We start from the raw sequence: 20,136 nt of genomic DNA on the forward strand, positions 1-20,136 counted from the left end.
CCACCTTTGATTCGGCCAACGACTATGGTGTTGTCAGTAAGTTTATTGTAAAATAATGAAACTGTCTTAAGTAATGAAGGATAGAAATAAGTAGAAAAGAGTGTTTAATTGGTTGACATCTCTTAAGGGTTAAAAATGTGTTTGTTATTGAGGAAAACTAGGATTTGTATAACTGAATCTCAAAACACAATCCTTCAGTCCTCTTCTGATATGCGAGAATTGCAAGAGGATGGATAATTGCAAAACAGGAGAGAATTGTGCTTTGTGGTCAGAGGCAATTACTGTAATATTGGTGATGTGCAATACCCTGAAGAAAGATGTGTTGGTGAAAATTCGATTTGATGGAGTTGATCTATACTTTAAAGACCTCAGGATTGATTAATTTTTAATGCAACTTCCAAAGACACTGATAAAATACAATATAGACTGAAACAGAATGCTGTCAAATGATATTGTTGTCGTTGGTATAATTGCGTAAAGGATAGGAGACAGTGAGATGGAAAATGAGTTTTGTTTCTGATTGGATGGAAATGTGTAGTGCATCCCAGCAGTTGCTATTCATGCAACACACACAAAATGCTGGTAGAACACAGCAGGCCAGGTAGCATCTATGAGGAGAAGCACTGTAGATGTTTCGGGCCGAGATCCTTTGTCGGGACTAACTGAAAGGAAAGATATTAAGAGATTTGAAAGTAGCAGGGGGAGGGGAAAATGCGAAATGATAGGAGAAGACCGGAGGCGGTGGGGTGAAGCTGAGAGCCGGAAAGGTGATTGGCAAAAGGGATACAGAGCTGGAGAAGGGAAAGGATCGTGGGATGGGAGGCCTAGGGAGAAAGAAAGGGGGAGGGGAGCACCAGAGGGAGATGGAGTACAGGCAGAGTGATGGGCAGAAAGAGGAAAAAAAAAAGGGGGGAGAAAGCTAAATGTATCGGATGGGGTAAGAAAGGGAGGAGGGGCATTAACGGCATTAATGTTCATGGCATCAGGTTGGAGGCTACCCAGCCAGTATATAAGGTGTTGTTCCTCCAACCTGAGTGTGGCTTCATCTTGACAGTAGAGGAGACCATGGATAGACATATCAGAATGGGAATGGGATGTGGAATTGAAATGTGTAGCCACTGGGAGATCCTGCTTTCTCTGGCGGACAGAGTGTAGGTGTTCAGCGAAATGGTCTCCCAGTCTGCATCGGGTCTGATCAATATATAAAAGGCCACACCGGGAGCACCAGATGCAGTATACCACACCAGCCGACTCACAGGTGAAGTGTCGCCTCACCTGGAAGGACTGTCTGGGGTACTGAATGGTGGTGAGAGAGGAAGTGTAAGGGCAGGTGTAGCACTTGTTCCGCTTACAAGGATAAGTGCCAGGAGGGAGATTGGTGGGAAGGGATGAGGGGGATGAATGGACAAGGAAGTCACGCAGGGAGCGATCTCTACAGAAAGCAGAAAGGGAGGGCGGGAGGGAAAGGTGTTTAGTAGTGGGATCCCTTTGGAGGTGGCAGAAGTTACAGAGAATTATACATTGGACCTGGAGGCTGGTGGCGTGGTAGGTGAAGACAAGGGGAACCCAATCCCGAGTGGGGTGGCGGGTGGATGGGGTGAGGGCAGATGTGTGGAAAACGGGAGAGAAGCGTTTGAGAGCAGAGTTGATGGTGGAAGAAGGGAAGCCCCTTTGTTTAAAAAAGGAAGACATCTCCTTTGTCCTGGATGAAAAGCCTTATCCTGAGAGCAGATGCGGCAGAGACGGAGGAATTGTGAGAAGGGGATAGCATTTTTGCAAGAGACAGGGTGGGAAGAGGAATAGTCCAGGTAGCTGTAAGAGTCTGTAGGCTTATAGTAGATATCAGAAGTAAGCCGTCTCCAGAGATGGAGACAGAAAGATCAAGAAAGGGGAGGGAGGTGTCAGACATGGACCAGGTAAATTTGAGGGCAGGGTGAAAGTTGGAGGCAAAGTTAATGAAGTCAACGAGCTCAGCGTGCATGCAGGAGGCAGCGCTACTGCAGTCGTCGATGTAGCGAAGGAAAGGAGGGGGACGGATACCTTTATAGGCTTGGAACATGGACTGTTCCACAAAGCCAACAAAAAGGCCCGCATAACTGGGACCCATGCGGGTGCCCATGGCTACACCTTTGGTTTGGAGGAAGTGGGAGGAGCCAAAGGAGAAATTATTGAGAGTAAGAACTAATTCTGCTAGATGAAGGAGAGTGGTGATAGAGGGGAACTGGTTAGGTCTGGAATCCAAAAAGAAGCAGAGAGCTTTGAGAACTTCCTGGTGGGGGATGGAGGTATATAGGGACTGGACGTTCATGGTGAAAATAAGGCGGTGGGGACCAGGGAACTTAAAATCATTGAAAAAATTCAAAACGTGAAAAGTGTCACAAACATAGGTGGGAAGGGATTGAACGGGGGGGGGGGGGGGAATAAAACAGTGTCAAGGTATGCAGAAATGTAAAAAAGGAAGATGTCTCCTTGTAAGCGGAACAAGAGCTACACCTGCCCTTACACTTTCTCCCTCACCAGACAGGTGACAGACAGTCCTTCCAGGTGAGACGACACGTCACCTGTGAGTCGGCTGGTGTGGTATACTGCGTTTGGTGCTCCCGGTGTGGCCTTTTATATATTGGTAAGACCCGGCGCAGACTGGGAGATCATTTCGCTGACCACCTACACTCTGTCCGCCAAAGAAAGCAGGATCTCCCAGGGCCACACATTTCAATTCCATGTCCCATTCCCATTCTGATATGTCTATCCATGGCCTCCTCTATTGTCAAGATGAAGCCACACTCAGGTTGGAGGAACAACACCTTATGTACCGGCTGGGTAGCCTCCAACCTGATGGCATGAACATTGACTTCTCTAACTTCCGTTAATGCCCCTCCTCCCCTTCTTACCCCATCCCTGATATATTTAGTTTTTCCCCCCCCCCCCCTCCTTTTTTTCTCTCTTTCTGCCCATCACTCTGCCTGTTCTCCATCTCCCTCTGGTGCTCCCCTCCCCCTTTCTTTCTCCCTAGGCCTCCTGTCCAATGATCCTTCTCCAGCTCTGTATCCCTTTTGCCAATCACCTTTACTGCTCTCAGCTTCACCACACCCCCTCTGGTCTTCTATCATTTCGCATTTTCCCCTCCCCCTGCTACTTTCAAATCTCTTACTATCTTTCCTTTCAGTTAGTCCTGATGAAGGGTCTCGGCCCGAAACGTCAACAGTGCTTCTCCTTGTAGATGCTGCCTGGCCTGCTGTGTTCCACCAGCATTTTGTGTGTGTTGTTTGAATTTCCAGCATCTGCAGATTTCCTCGTGGTTGCTATTCATGCCAGTTTTATGATTAAGTGAAGAACAAAACACTTTAAAAGGGCTGGATAAACCATTTATGTTCCTGTATGTTTAATTGTGGCAACAATTGTATCTGGACCTCTCTTGGTTTTTGAGCTAGTGGGAAAAAAAATCAATTTCAGTGTTGAGTTGAATTGACTTTATTTCTTAACATCCTTCATGTACATGAGGAGTAAAAATCTTTGTTTTGTCTCAGTCTAAATGTGCAATCATAGTAATTTATAATAAGTAGTACAGTCAATGTAACATAGAAATGCACTCAAATCAGCATGAGTTAATCAGTTTGATGGCCTGGTGGAAGAAACTGTCTTGGAGCCTGTTGGTCCTGGCTTTATATGAGACAGTTCTGTGTTCTGTTTACTAGATGGTAACAGCTGGAATAGATTTGGGTTGGGATGGCTTGGGTCCCCAGTGATCCTTTGGGCCCTTTTTTCACACCTGTCTTTGCAAATTTCCTGAATCATGGGAAGTCCATAATTACAGATGCGCCGGGCTGTCCGCACCATTCTCTGCAGAGTCCTATGATTAAGGAAGGTACAGTTCCCATATCAGGCGGTGATGCAGGCAGTCAGGATTCTCTCAGTTGTGCCCCTGTAGAAAATTCTTAGGATTTGAGGGCCCATACCAAACTTCCTCAACTGTCTGAGGTTAAAGAGACGCTGTTGTGCCTTTTTCACCACACATCTGGTGTGTACAGACCATATAAGTTCATCAGTGATGTGGTTTCTGAGGAGCTTAAAGCTTTTTACTCTCTGAACCCCAGATCCATTAATTTCAATAGAGGTTAGCCCGTCTCTGTTCCTCCTGTAATCCACAACCAGCTTTGTTTTTGCAACGTTGAGGAAGAGGTTGTTTTCTTGACACCATTGTGTCAGAGGAATGTAGACCACTTTGTGACTGAGATTAGGCCAATCTATGTAGTGTCATCGGCAAATTTAATTAGCAGATTAGAGCTGTGGGTGCAACACAGTCATGGGCATACCAGGGTTAAAGGAGGGTATAGTACACAGCCCTGCGGGGTTTCTGTGTTGAGAGTCAGAGGAGTGAAGGTGAGAGAGCCCTCCTACCACCTGTTGGCAAAGTCCAGGATCCAGCTGCACAAGGCAGGGTCAAGGCCAAGGTCTCTGAGTTTTCTGTCGAACTTGGATGGAATTATGGTGTTGAATCTGAACTGTCGTCCAAGAACAGCATTCTCACATAAACATCCTTCTTCTCCAGATGTGTAAGGGCGGTATTTTAACGTAAATGCAATTCATACCAATATCCAATATTCAATGTTATAAGGTACATCTAAGCCTAAAGACTTGAGATTATTCATTGAAGAATCTTTTTAAGAGTTAAGAAGTTTTGAAGTGGGTATTATTTTAAGCAGCTGCAAATTTGAAATTTCACTTCATATGCACTACCTGAAATACAGCTTAATCCATGGCCTAAACTACACTCAGTGGCCGCTTTATTAGGTACAGATGCAGAACCTGGTGTGGTCTTCTGCATACTGCTGTTGTAATACTTGGTTATTTCAATTACTGTTGACTTCCCGTCTGTTTCAACCAGGCTATGCCATTCTCCTCTAACCTTACTCATTAACAAGGTACTTTTGCCCAGACAACTGCTGCTCACTGTATGTTTTTTGTATTTCGCACCAATCTCTGTAAACTCTAGAGACTGTTGTGCGTGAAAATCCAAGGAGATCTGGCACCAACAATCATTCTGTGGTCAAAGGCACTAGGATCACATTTCTTCCCCATTCTGATGTTTGGTCTGAACAACAACTGAACCTCTTGACCATAGCTGCATGCTTTTGTGAATTGATTGGCAGATTAGATATCTGCATTAAGTGCACAACTATACACAATAAAGTGGCCATTGAGTGTATATGGGTGTAACATATTGTTTACATATACTTGGGCATAAACAGAATGCTTGGTTATTTGTTTGATTCCTCTTTTATGTATTGAGTAAAACTATTTACTTTTGATCTTTACAGTTCTTACTCAACTGCTAAATGTTTACCGAACTCCCACATCAATCACATTATAAAATGATTATTAGTAGATCGTATTTATGTTTGCTGAGTCACATTGTCATTTCCATTGTTTTGTGGCATCTTTTGTGCAATGTCATGTAGCTTGCTTTCTTTGTTACATTGTTCATTGCAGTTTTGGGGAATGTAGGCCAAGGTAGCTTGATAGATTAACAAGAAAGTTATATGCTTGTCGGTGGGTCTATTGGGAGCAGTCTTTTTTAAAAAAAACAAGACCCACAATCTTTGTGAACTGGGCAAAAATATCACCTTGTACTTCTAAATAAAAGCAAATGTATATAAGAACATAAGAAATAGGAGCAGGAATATGCCATCCAGCCCATCAAGCCTGCCCTGCCATTCAATAATCATGGCTGATCTGTTCGTAAACTCAGTTGCATTTACCTGCCTTTTCCCCATAACCCTTAATCACCTTACTTTGTAAAAACCTATCTAACTGTTTCATAAATATATTTAGTGAGGAAGCCTCAACTGCTTCCCTGGGCAGAGAATTCCACAGATTCACCACTCTTTGGGAAAAACAGTTTCTTCTCATCTTTGTCCTAAACCTTCTCCCCTGAACTTTGAGGCGAGGTCCCCTAGTTCTAGTCTTACCCACCAACTACTTTCCTACTTCTATCTTATCTATCCCTTTCAAAATTTTTTATGTTTCTGTTCTTCCCTCTATTCTTCAGAATTCCAGAGAATATAGTCCCAGGCGACTCGATCGCGCCTCATAGGTTAACCCCTTCATCTCTGGAATTAACCTGGTGAACCTCCTCTGCACTGTCTCCAAAGCCAGTATATTCTTCCTCAAGTATAGAGAACAGAACTGCACACAATACTCTAGTGGTGGCCTCACCAGTACCCTGTATAGTTGCAGCATGACCCTCCCTGTTCTTGAATTCAATCCCTCTAGCAATGAAGGCCAATATTCCACTTGTCTTCTTAATAACCTGTTATACCTGCAAGCCAACTTTTTGCGATTCATGCACAAGCACTCCCAAGTCCCTCTGCACAACAGCTTGCTGCAATCTTTCACCATTTAAATAATAATCTGCTCTTCTACAATGGGGAAAAATAAAGAAAAATTGTAGATTAGTTTGTAAAATTAATTTAAATTAATTTCTGATGTTGCTTGCCATTCTAGGGAACAATGTAATTGACAATTAATGGATGTATAAAAGTAAAGACATCTTTAATTTTTTAATTAATAAAGTAGTTCATCATATAGTACCTTCCTCCACCTTCAGTATTTACTTACGTATTACCTGGAATTTTATAACTTAAAATTACATCAGTTCTAATTTAAACCTGTTTCAGTACTTAGAGATTCTTTACAAAGTAAAATTTAATGTGCTTAAGAGGCAACTTGATGGGTTAAGAGGGAATTTGAATAAATGTTGATGACAAGTTCAGGACTGGAGGTAGTTTTTGAGTCTGTTAAAAGACCAGCATTGGAATAATTATTTTGTGTTCAATTAAGATGATGAGTAATGGAAGAATCTGAATACTGACATGATTTAAGACAGCAGATTAAATTTCCATTTCAGAAATCCAAATATGCACGTAAAACTTATATGTATATGTATTTTTGTTGTGATGTCAAATTTGACTCATCCTTTGTATCACCTTTATCATTCTTCTCCCGAATGAATTGCACAGTCTGTTAAAATAACTCCTGACTCTTTATGTAGAAATAAAATGCAGGGGATACTCGGACATTTGGTAGAATAACGAAAGAAAGAAATGCCTAATGTTTTACATCAATGACCATCCATTCTGATGAGTCATCTGGCTTGAAAGATGAACATTATTTCTCTGTCCATGGTTACTACCTGACCTGCTGAGCATTCGTAGTGTTTATATATCAGATTTTTGTTTTGCTTTTCAACTACCAATGTTGACATTATGAGTGAACATTGTTCTGATACCTTACCCAGATACCTGTTGTTCATACAATCCTGATAGGGAATGCCAAAAAGATACACAAACTAAGTCTGTCCCAGAGATACCACGATAATTGTAGCAGCAGCTGGACTTGGAGCTGAGTTAGAGGTTTTCCTTGCTATGTGGCAGTACTGGGAAAATGTGTTGGCGCATGGCCAAGTGGTTAAGGCGTTCGTCTAGTTATCTGAAGGTTGCTAGTTCGAGCCTTGGCTGAGGCTGCGTGTGTGTCCTTGAGCAAGGCACTTAACCACGCTTTGCTCTGCGACGACACCGGTGCCAAGCTGTATGGGTCCTAATAATGCCTTTCCCTTGGACAACATTGGTGGTGTGGAGAGGGGAGGGAAACTTGGAAACCTTCCAAGGTGCAAATCCATGGTCTGTTGAGACTAACGGAGGCTTACACACTGGGAAAATGGAAAAGTAGGGTGAAGGAATTGGCATTCTCCTATCCCATGAGTCATAAGTTTTCATTTGATGCTAAATGTATTTTAATATTAATATTTGTTAAGTAAAGTACACATTTTTGTCAGTAAAAAAAGTGATTTTTAGCTGAATGAGAATCTGTAATTTACTCGGTTCCTCATTGATCATTAAGAATGATGTGTTTTCTCGTGCTTCAATACCTGATTTCTTTTTAAGTTTAGGAAATTGTTGTTTATTTTCCCCATTATCTAACTGATTTTCAAATCATTTCAGATTGTGCATTCATATGAAGGCCATAACGCAGAGGTCCACCTCTTGTTGCCTTTTGGTGATCATGTGATCTCAGTGGATCGCGATAACACGCTTATTATTTGGGATGTGGAATCAGAGGGTGAGTTTGTAAGATTATAAACTTTTAGCCACTATTTTTGACATTCTCTGAATTTTATTTGGAAATATTGAGATCGCCAGGTAAGTCTGTGTAAAATAAATGTAACACTAATTTGTGTTCAGTTCTTGTTTCCTTGCATTGTATCTCAATTTTGTGAGTCGTTTTGAGTTCCATTCCTCTCCCTTTAGACACCTTGTTTGTGCAAATAGGACACTTTTATTTATTGTAGAATATCCTTGCTCAACTTGTTCTTCTATATTGATGGCAGCTTTTGAATGCAGAGCTCCCTACTTATGATATTGATGCATTATATATAATAACCGTAAATACTGGGTATTGCACTTCAATTAAGCCAAGTGAATATTTGAACCTGAGCAACACACACAAAATGTAGGAGGATCTCAGTAGGCCAGGCAGCATCTACAAAAAGAGTACAGTTGACGTTTCAGGCTGAAACCCTTCGGCAGGACTGGAACCTGGGACTTCATAACAAACTAGGAGAAACCTTATCATTTTTATGATATCATCAGTAGTTGTTTCAGTACGATGGTCTGAGCAAGCAAGTTCAAGTTCAATTGTCATTCAACCATACATGAATACAGCTAACTGAAACAGCGTGATTCTGGGGCCAAAGTGCAAAACTTCATGTACAGCACAAAGTGCATATAGCACATACAAGATAACAGTAATCACACAAAAAACACAGCCCAAATCCCTGAGCCGATGACTGTTGCAGCAGTCTGCAGTCAAATACTATACGGCTTGTCTTCTGCCTAGTGAACACTGGGGCTCCATCATGGGCGTTGCGCCACGCCATCTCTGGCGCTCTGGTGGAGCACACCCACTCCAACACCTCCCCATGGGTGGCTGAAAACAATGACATCACAGCTTGAACTCTAGTCCTTACCACAACAGAGGCCATGCAGCTCCCCTGCCTTTTGCCAATAAACCAGTGAATCAGACTTGCAGCAATCCACGATAATGTCGAACAGGGTCTTGTGATCACAGAAAAGCAACCAAGATGATCACTTGCTGTTAGACTGCACACTGCCTTTGCACACTGGCGCCCCTGTCGCAGGCAGCATCATGCCCCACACCAAGTCCAGTGCCTTCAGTTTTAACACCAATGAGCAACTTGCTGATGGAGTAGACCTGCTGTACTTTTTAAGTTCTCAAAGCCCAGCTGGGTCTTGTGGTCATAAAAAAACATTTAAAAAAAACACCTTTAGTTGGCCCTGTTGAAACCGCTGCGTCAGAGTGTTCCACAATCTTATTAGTAGTGCAAGGTCCTATCGTTTTGATTACATTTGTCACTGTAAAATAGTTGACGAGAACTAAAGTATTCCTTAAAGTTGTACAATATTTTTGTTTATCCCTGTGTAATTTGTTTGCAGAAGAATATCTTCAACTGAACTTTGATAAAATCACGTTTGCAGTTTCTGCCCTTTTGCATCCAAGTACCTATATCAACAAAATTTTACTTGGCAGCCAGCAAGGGAGTCTTCAACTTTGGAATATAAAATCCAAGTTAGTTCAACTTTAATTTTCTTTTATAAAATGTTTATTTATTAAACACTTCTGTTTAAAGTTGTTTTCCTCATAAATCTAAAGTCACTTAAAACCAAAAGAAGAATCATTCAACTTTTCCTTTTCATTCCTGAATATCTGGTGAAAGGTAAGACCGTGGTGCCAAAGATTAAAGTTTGCTTCAATGTACACTCATGTTCCACTTAAAGTTCAACACAAAATAAAGGGTATAAAGCAATTCTTGTGAAGAGGTATCAGGTGAGGTCCAAATTTAATCCTTTGTAGTTTTAATGTACATGATTGTTTATCATCAGTGCTAACAGTTTTCACCATTATTAGTTAATCACTGGTTTTCCAATGGAAGGTATACTTTCAACTTAATATTACTGAGCTCCTACTTTGTGATAGAATCTAGGTGGAAACCTGCTGTTTATTGAGGCTAGTCTTTTTGCAGAAGTTAAGATTAAAAGTGAGAAATAAATGATGCATTTTCCTGATTTGACACATTTCAAATTTGTTCTCTGGCATGGATAATGTTGTTTATCTCTATTTGCCCAACAAAAAATGGTATTATACCTAGATGTTTTTTTTTGAACTATTGCAGTCTTAAAACTGCTCCACAAAATACCTTGACAACATTTTACCCTGACATGATTTATACATGATAATTGATTACCTGTGATTTCTTGCTGTCTCTACTGTGCTGTTGTTAGATGTTTAATAAATTTCTGCAGCCCAACATCAAACAATAAAGCTATTGTATTCATCCTTTGCCTACTGCTTCTGTGCTGCTGATCCCATCGACATCATCTCTGGTCGATTAGGTTTCCTGTCATACAGTTGTGTTAACTGTCATACACGCTTTATGCTGACATACTTGGAAAGAAGGTGTAGATGGAGAATTTCAGACTACTGGGATACTAACTTTTAAATGTAAATAAAAGTCGAGCATTGTAAAGATCTCACAGACAACTGTAACCAAAATGAGAAGGTTGGAAATAGGCTGTGAAACTGGTGGACATACTTTCCTGATTTGATAATGATATTAGAATGAGGAGTACAATGGGTTGAATGATAATTTGTGGTGGACTGCAGTTCTGCTGATGATAACAGCAATTCCCAGTGGCCATTTTTGACCTATTGCATCTGTGTTCTGAATATAGTTAATTTGACACTGTTGTACTTTCTTGCAACATAGCAGCCCAAAAATTGGGTGTGAAATTGAGGGTGTTCAGGATTTAACCACTTCAGTTATTGGTTATGCTATTAAGCTACTTTTGCTGATTAGCAATGAAGACCCCAACCTACAGCACATTCTGTGGTCTTTCTAACCTTCTGTATTTCTTTGCAATGGTGCTCACTGTAGAGGAATAATAATCTACGAACTGAGGGAGTACAGCTTTTCAGTCTGTGTGAGAGGTTGAAAAGAGGTGACCACAATGTACAATCTCTGCTGCGGCCAGGCAAATGATTTTTTTGACTTGACCATTAGCTACTTTGACTATGTTATTGAGATGGATGAGTTATTTTTTATGCCAACATGGAAAATTTGTGTATTAATATATCTGAAAGCAGTCTTTAAAATTAGTTAAATTTGTTAATGTATTTGCAATAATCAAGTGGTTAGGTCTTAAATTAGTTACTTTCTTTACTAAGTAATAAAGTGATTCTAGTTAATTCTCCAGTGATTGATTGCTTTTTTTTTGTGTGGTCCAATTCTAGCAAACTTCTATATACTTTTCAAGGTTGGAAATCAAGTGTATGTGTACTTCAGCAGGTCAGTGTTCTTCTGTTGCAATTTCTTAATTATTGTTTGTATTTCCATTTGATTAATGTTTTAGTGAAATGGTTGCATTGGTAGTACATTTGTTGGAATTTTCTCTTGTGTTCTATTTTCCAGGCCCCAGCAGTAGATGTAGTTGCTGTAGGCCTAACATCTGGTATGATAATCATCCATAATCTGAAATACGATGAAACATTAATGAAATTTCAACAAGACTGGGGACCAGTCACAGCAATATCATTTCGTACAGGTAATTAATTATATCAGTGGTATTTACTTAAGATGGAAATGAAAGCTGTGTTTTAGCATAAAACATGGCTGTAATATGTTGAATTAAACCTTTCTACAATGTACTACCTGTAAAGGTAGTATATTCTGTACTACCTTGACTAGCTTGATTGTTATGTGATGACGATTTAGAAAATTAATAGCATCTTTTGTCTAATATTTGGTTTTGGAACCAAACCAAAACTTGTACACTTCTATCTGATTTTGAAGTGCCAGTTTCGCTCAATTTTATTAACATTTGATTTATTAATTTTCATTGGGTCACAATTGATTCTTTAGTATGTAGTTTTTTTGATTTGTGCTATAATGACCAGCCCTTTTAGGAGGCAGTAAGAAATACTAGTGATTAATTGTAGTGGGGGCAAATGAAATCCCAGGTGCAACTGCGTCACAAGGATCGCTATTCACTAGGCTTGCAACTGTTCTGAAATAAACAGATAATTGCCATAAGTTCCTATTAACTTAAACCAGTTTATTGTCATAATCATAATTATGGCATATATGGTTTTCAGTATTGGACATCTATTGAAGTATTCAATATTCATATTCAGTATACATATATGGACATCTATTGAAGAAGCATATTATTTCAAAGTGCATCTTGTGATAAAGTCCAGAATATTATAATGGAGAAAATGGAAAAAGGGTTAAGCAAGACATTTAGATCATATCAAATGACAACACGTGACTGAATTTGATGATCCAGTAAAAGGCAGTCATGGTGACCAGATTTGGAAGAATCTGAGAGAGTGAGGAATTCTCTAAAAATGTCAATTGCTGTACCTCAATAAAAGCCATTGCTATTTAACAATGCATTCATGCAGATACCACAGCAGCATAAATCAAATCATTGAGGAAGGTGCATATTGTCATAAATGTGAAGAAGTGGCTCTTTTGAAAAATGATATCTTCGCATGTGTTCATTTTGGATGAGGAATCTACATTCAGACCCCGCATGGCGTTGATTTGTTAGCATGCAGTTATCCAAATCTTTATTGAAATTTTTAAAAAGACAAAATTTCATTTTGAAGAACACTTAAAACTGCTTGAGCAGCCGCCATTACAGTAAACATTCAATCAGCCAAAGAGAGCGCTTTACATATGCCGTGAGTCACTCACAGCCAATCATGTATTAGTTCATGCTTTGCCTGCCCCACATGTGTGAATGTTCTTGTTCCCTCACCAATTTATTCCATTTTTTTCTTACCCATAATGTTTGGAAAATGGCGTGCAACTTCCAGTGAGGGTAGTACATCTAAGATATCTAGGGAAAGCATTAGCATGGATGTGAAACTGCAAGCGATACAGCCGTTGCAAGCTGGTGAGTGTCAGATTGATGTTGGTGCATCTTTGACAATCAGAACAATTATAAAATAATGAAATTGGCTATGTTGACAATCAGAACAATTATAAAACAATGCAAGCAAGATAAAAGCTTCTGCAACAACTACTTCAAAGTTATCATCAACAAAGGTGACTCATTCAAGGAGCCATTTGCTTGACAAGATGGAAAATAGACTAAATATATGGGTGGATGACCAAACACAGGAAAACATGCCCCTAAAGCCAACTGATAATTATGGAAAAGGCAAGAAGTATCTTCAATCATATTCAAGAAGAAGAAGATATGTCGGTAACATTCGCAGCTAGCAGAAGTTGGTTTGATAGATTTAAATAGCCCAGTAACCTCCATAGCATACGTATGTTTGGTGAAGTGGCTCGTGCAGACAGCAAGAGCCTTAATAATGAAGAGCTCGAGAATTGGCAGAGCAACACATTCTGGGTGAATCTGAGGACACATGGAGAAGAGGAAAGGCCAGCGAGAAATCTCACCACAAAATTCCTCAGCACTAGATCCCACAATTCATGGACCAGTTTATCGATAATGACACTGACTGGGAGCAAAGCAATAAGGCAAAAGAGATGTGATCTCGACAAGATGAGGCCACCAGCTACTTCCCCCGCTGCTGCTGGGATGTGTTGCTGCTTCACTAATGTACAAGTTAAACTTACTTGCATGTTTGTTACTCCACCAGGATAGCCACAGTACACATCAAATGGCTCTTGAGATGATGTAATCAATGTGGAAATTGATGATTTATATACACTTCATCAGGTCAACAGCAGGTGTGATTTCTGTGGGTCTTCAATCTGCTCTAGACCATCTGGACAACAGTTACATCAAGCTGCTGTTTATTGACTACAATTCGGTATTCAACACCACAGTTATCCAATCCAAAATCATTATCAAGCTTCAAGACCTGGAGCTCTGTACCTCCCTCATTAACAGAGTCAGCAAGGATTGCTAACAATATCTCGTCCTTAATGACCATCAGCATGGGTTGTATCGTAAGACTGCATGCACTGCACCCTGTTCTATTCTCTATACACACATAACTTGGCTAAAAGTACATCTCCCAATTTTGTGTACACGTTTGCCGACACCAACATCGTTGTTAGGTGAATTCAGGTGGTGATGAGTCAATGCACAGGAATGAGATAGGTCACATGCATGAATGGTAACATTGCTCAATGTCAGTAGGGCTAGAGAACTGATTGTGGACTTGAGGAAAGGGAAGGAGAGTAAATCTGCTTCAGTCAATATTAGGGGATCAGCAGTGGAGAGAATTCTTTTAAATTCCTGAGTGTTGTTACGTACCAGCAGCAATAGATCACAAACTGAGTCAGGTTTTGATGTTAAAACCACTCTCTTTATTAATATCTGCTCATAATATAAGAATTTAAATGAAATAGACAGAAATTAACAGTGTTGTGCGTGTGTGTGTCTCTTCCAAATAGTCAAGCTTAGGAACAGTTCTCAAAGTCTTAAGGTTAAGATGGCAAAGTAGAAAAGGTCCAGTAATCCACGGAATAAATGAGGGAAGAGATTTGTAAATCCATGTTGAATTGTAGACAGAAAGCAATTATGAAGAATTCCACAGATTTCATGCTGGGTAAACCGAGGTAAAAGTCGTCGAAGGTCTTACCCGTCGAGTCGTTCCAAAATCCACGTAGAAATATCACAAGGTGACAGTCACAGGAATATCCCTTCGCACAAGTGGTTACCACATAACATAGCTGAATCCAGGTAAGGGTTACTGAAAGTGATTCCACAGGATACTTCAACAAAATCCACATATGAATCATCCGAACTGACAATCGCACATTCAATGTGCATGGTGTGCCATTGATCAACGCAATCTTCTGGCCATGGAAAAGTATCAGACTTTACCCATATCATAGCAAACTACTGCCAGTAGCTTGCAGTCCAAACTTCCCCTCTCCCCCTCCCCCTCCCCCCTCCCCCCTTCTGAAGGTCTTTGCAGTCTGTCGCAGCTTGCTATACTGATGTCATAGTCCTGCCTCATCCAATCATTTCTAAAGTGGCACCCACAGTACGAAGCTGAGGTCATGTAACAGTATTAGCATATTGAATGACTAGTCCTGGGCCCAGCTCATGCGATCACAAGGAAGGTGAACCAGCATCTTTTCTTTACTTCAGAGGTTCTCATCACCAAACACTGTAACGAGTTTCTATAGGTGTACTGCTGAAAGCATCCTGACTGGTTGCATTGTAGTCTGGTACAACAATTTGAATGTTAGTATCTGTAGCATGTGCTCCCTCAAAGATCTCCACTATCTGGGCCATACCACCTTCTCACAGCTACATTGTGCAGGAAATATAGAAGCCTGAAGACCCACACCACCTAGTTCAAAAGCAGCAATTTCTCCAACTATTCGGTTCTTAAACCAACCAGCAAACCCTATTCACTAGAGTTCAGCAGCACTATGACCATCACTTTGATCACCATGCACAATAATACTTTTATTTTTGTTCTAATTGTGTATAATTAATATTTTTCTTGCGAATGCTGCTTCTGTTATGCTGTGTGCCTGTGATACTGCCACAAGTAAGTTTTTCATTGCACTTGTGCATACACGCACTTATAATAAACTTGACTTTGACTTGGACAATAGAAGAATTATGATCAAAATGCATTGCTCCCAAAGTATTACAGACCTAAAAAAATAAATCTAAGATTACATTGTCAGGAAGGCAAATGTAGTTGAGTTTAATGAGGCAGATCAAAATAATTGGAAGAGATACTAGAATTGCATATCAGGGTTTATAAATTAGGACTTATAAATAAATCTCGTTAAATACTTACATTCGTATGTCTTTTAATTGAGCTCTGGAATGGAACTGTAGTTTTATTATTAAAACTGGTGAGTTGTGTTTTTTCAGTTCAGTTCACTTAATGATATTTTCAAGAATACCTGTATATGATAGCTTAGGGTCTTGTAGGCTATTTTGTACATACTGCTGTAAAAATAATCTTCATATATCACAACATTTTTTAAAATATGTTTCACTTTTAAAGATGGTTTCCCGGTGATGGCTGTTGGTAGTCATGTGGGTCACATTGGACTATGGGATTTGGAGGAGAAGAAACTGATTAGCCAAATGAGAGAAACTCACACGACAGCTGTTTCAGGACTAACATTTGTTCATGGCGAGCCACTTCTCATTACTACTGGTGAAGACAATGCAATTCGGGTATAGTTCTTGTGCTATTATTGTCATCAGATTTAGAAAATATTCCTTTTGGAAACAAGTAATAATTCTGGCAATATAAAACCATAATCTAGTTGAATGGAAGAACTATGAGAACTATTTGTAAACCTACTGTGGTATAATGTGAACTTACTTTGGCGTGCAATAATTTTAGGGAAATGGCAAGAGAATCAAAGGAGAATTAATAGTTTGAGTGGAAGAAAGTAAAGTGCAGGGATTGCTCTGCTGGGAGTCAGTATGATCCTCGTTAAATGAATGGACTTGTGTGTTGTACTTTGTAAACAAAAATATGAGCATTTAGGCATACCTGAGAGGGTACATGAGATTTGATTTAACATGGCCTGAGAGGTTGAGAGAATGTGGGATTAGGATAATGAAGTGTATTGTCAATTATAATTAAGTTGAATTTTGGATCATTATTATGTTTCTAAGTCATCAGAAAATTCCCAAAATTGAAGCTCAGCCCTTCAAAAAGGGTGGAAACTTTTGGGCAGGGATGAACTGCAAGCAAAATAAATCAAGAACCAACAATTTTGTATTCAAAGGAAATGCATATATGGCCAGATACAGTTAAAACTTTATCAACGTGTTAGAGAAAATGCTGAGCCTTGGGTACGGAAAAACATTTTACAAGAATATCTTAGTTGTTAACTATTCAGTCTCCTTTCAGTAGCCAGCTGAGCTAGAGAATAGGATGGTACAATACTTTTGGTGGGGAAAAGCTCAGCATAGGCTGTTTTTGTAAGAAAAACATGAAGCTTTGTTTTGTGGTCAGGTCTGGATTTTTGATGCTCCAGGAGGTGGCGGTCGCATCTTAAGATACCGTATGGGACACAGTGCCCCTCCAACCAAAATAAAATATCATGGATCTGATGGGCAAAACATTCTTAGCTCTGGTAAGAATTTTCCTGCACTTGCATGTGTAGTTTGATTTTATGGAAATCTTCATTTTATAGAATTGAAATACATTTTGTCAAAATATTCATAATGTGAATGGAATAAACCAGAACTGCTAGAAATACCACACAAAATAGCAATATTGATTTAATTTTATCTTTTGCTTTAAAGTATGCCTTTCTAAGTAAATTTGTAACACTTCGTAATTGCAAACTCACTGGAAACAATTTTGCATTGATTATTTTTGTCATTAACAAACCAACTGAATAATTGCAAGATTTTTCGAGCTACAGAATAAAGGATTAGCCACAGTGTCCATAAACTACTGGTTGCCTGTGATATGGCATCTGACATAAAGAGGAGAAAGCTATTCCTTGTGATGAATTTTGAGGTCAGTGGTAAATGTAGTTGCTTTGTTGCAAACCGAAAGCACTGGATGACAATTGTTATTCCAAAATTCATTCTATACTGAACACTGGACATACTGAGCTCAGTAATAAGGAGTTCACTACTGTAATCTAGTGTACTTGGTACTTTTGTGTGGAGTAAATGGCTTTTATAACCTTTCAATCTTTATTTTCTTTTTAAATATGGGCATATTTCTACAAATTTCACTTTTGTTCTTAAATATAGGACAAGATGGAACTTTACTGTCATTTTCCACTATTCATGAAAGTTCTAATAAGAGTTTGGGTCAAGGTAAGTATTGTTGCAAGGTGTGACTATATTACAGTTGTCTTTCATCTGCATAATTAAAGCAGACTATCAGTTCATTAAAGAGCAGTAAAATGCTCTTCACTTTACTGACCAATTCACATTTTTCTAAAATTTTATTTTAAGTTATCTAAACTTAGAATTGTTAGTAATTTTTCCTTCTCTTGCCTTGTCTCATGATCTTTCCTGCTAGGGAAATGTTCTAAAGATGCTTTGTTGACAAAGAAAAAATAGTTGAAAAAAATGTACATTTGCTATTTTCTTGAGGATCCTATGAGCTGATACAAAATTGATAAATATGAAAAGAAAACCTGTAATTTGAAAGGAATGTTGAATAATGATTATTTTAAGTTGCTGAGAGAGACAAAGATGTAAATTTTGTGAAGTGCTGTGAAGTTTCAGTTAATAATGGGGTTTTTTGACCAATTTTTCACCCAGTTGCATATCCCTGGATTGTAATTTCAGCTGAGAATATTCAATAACTGAGCATCTATATATTAGTCCTAAATATCTGATCCTTCATCCAGAGATTGAGTCCCCAGTTTAGGACTCCAGCCAAGGGATATCACCAGAACATTTACATTGTCCAGACAGATCAGTCTTCTTTACTCTCATCTTTAATAATCACTCTGCATAAAATAAATGCCTTATTCCCAAATTACTAAATTGAGTATTTGTTGTATCATCCCATGGAATCACATTCTCCCTTAGACACAGAGACCATACCTGCTACACTGCTCCAGGTCTAGTTGTGCAAAGACCTGTACAATCATAAGAGTCATGGAGGTGTATAGCACAGAAAGGAGCCACCACATCTATGCCAATCTATTTGCCTAGATAGACATTGATCTCATTTACCTGTATAAGGTCGCTATTCTTCTATGCCTTGGCTACTTAACATTCTGTTCAAGGGTCTCTTAAACATTGTATGTGACTCCCTACTTTCTATAAAGTATTTGTATGACATTTTCTTAACTGCCTTTTGGAAATCTAGGTACGTTATGACTAACATTTTTCTACTCTCTGTTTTACATTTTGGAAACAAAATTTAGGTTAAGAATTTTTTTTGGGGAACGTGTTTTCATTTAATGAATTCCAGGATTTTTTTTAATAAGTAGACATGTATCAATAAAGTGTTTTGATACAGTCTTGGAAAAAATGTACATTTACTATTTTCTTGAGGATCTTGTAGGCTGATACAAAATTAATAAATGTAAAAAGAAAACCTGTTGACTTAAGACGAATGCTGAATAATGAATATTTGAAGTTACTGAGAGAGACAAGTTCTCAGTAACTACAGATAATTTTTCAGATAAAAGTTCAGTAACTTCTATTAGGACAAACTTGAAGATTGTTGATATGCAGATATTTACTGTGAAAACACACACAAAATGCTGGAGGAACTCGGCAGGCCAGGCAACATCTGTGGAAAAGAGTACAGTTTTGAGCCAAGATCCTATGGCCTGTCTATGTTCTGTAGAGCCAGAATGCATTAAAGAAGAAGCAATTTTGCTGTGCCAACTAAATATTGAAGTGGAACGAAGCAATCCCAAAGCTTGCTATATTTGAAAACTCTGCATGCTTTTGTTCAGTCATTAGCAGGTTTTTGTTTAGCTTGCATTCTTTCCCCAAACATCAAGTTCTTTACCCTCTTCTGAGACATGCCTTGAAATGTACCATCTTAACCAAGCGTTTTGATTACTTATACTGTTATTATCTTGTGTCTCAACTCAAACATTGTTTGATAGAGTGCTTTTGAAGTATTTTGGACTTTATACTTCAATTCTAATTGTTTTCAAACTGAGGAACCTGCATTTAATTCATTCATTCATTCAGAAGGTGAGCTAGGAGTCCAGAGTGCAAACTGGATGTGTGACCAGAAGCAGGAGTGTGGATTGTAGGCCGAGGGTACGCCCGAGTTGAGGTTGCAGGTCCGTTAGACTGGAGTCAGGAATGTTGAGTAGGTTTATGGAAAATTTTCACAACCAAAGTCATAAGGATCCCGGGTAAACAGTTTATGTATCTGCAAAATATTAATTTGGTAAGTTTTGCATAAAAGGTGCAATTTGTGCTTTAAAATAATTTCTGCAATTTTCCTTCGGAAAGACTGTGTGTCCATCCCTTGTAAATGGAAGTTGGAAATAGTGCCAAGTGGTGTGTTATTTCATAATTGAATAATACCGAGGAAGGAAATTGATGGGGGAATGCTCCAGAGTACACTTCTATTCTATAT

General features: G+C 39.1%; 1 protein-coding gene across 1 annotated transcript in view; it reads left to right on the plus strand.

The window, feature by feature from the left end:
* The window catches only part of wdr36 (WD repeat domain 36), an 81,177-nt gene that overhangs the window by 22,783 nt on the left and 38,258 nt on the right, over nucleotides 1-20,136 (plus strand). Inside the window, exons 4-10 of the mRNA XM_059969514.1 lie at nucleotides 8,001-8,118; nucleotides 9,513-9,645; nucleotides 11,368-11,422; nucleotides 11,546-11,678; nucleotides 16,099-16,274; nucleotides 17,068-17,188; nucleotides 17,823-17,888. Of these exons, the coding sequence (XP_059825497.1) occupies nucleotides 8,001-8,118; nucleotides 9,513-9,645; nucleotides 11,368-11,422; nucleotides 11,546-11,678; nucleotides 16,099-16,274; nucleotides 17,068-17,188; nucleotides 17,823-17,888 (802 nt within the window). The remainder of the gene's footprint in view (nucleotides 1-8,000; nucleotides 8,119-9,512; nucleotides 9,646-11,367; nucleotides 11,423-11,545; nucleotides 11,679-16,098; nucleotides 16,275-17,067; nucleotides 17,189-17,822; nucleotides 17,889-20,136) is intronic.

This window comes from Hypanus sabinus, chromosome 5 (genome assembly GCF_030144855.1).
Source record: "Hypanus sabinus isolate sHypSab1 chromosome 5, sHypSab1.hap1, whole genome shotgun sequence".
Taxonomy (NCBI): Eukaryota; Metazoa; Chordata; class Chondrichthyes; order Myliobatiformes; family Dasyatidae; genus Hypanus; species Hypanus sabinus.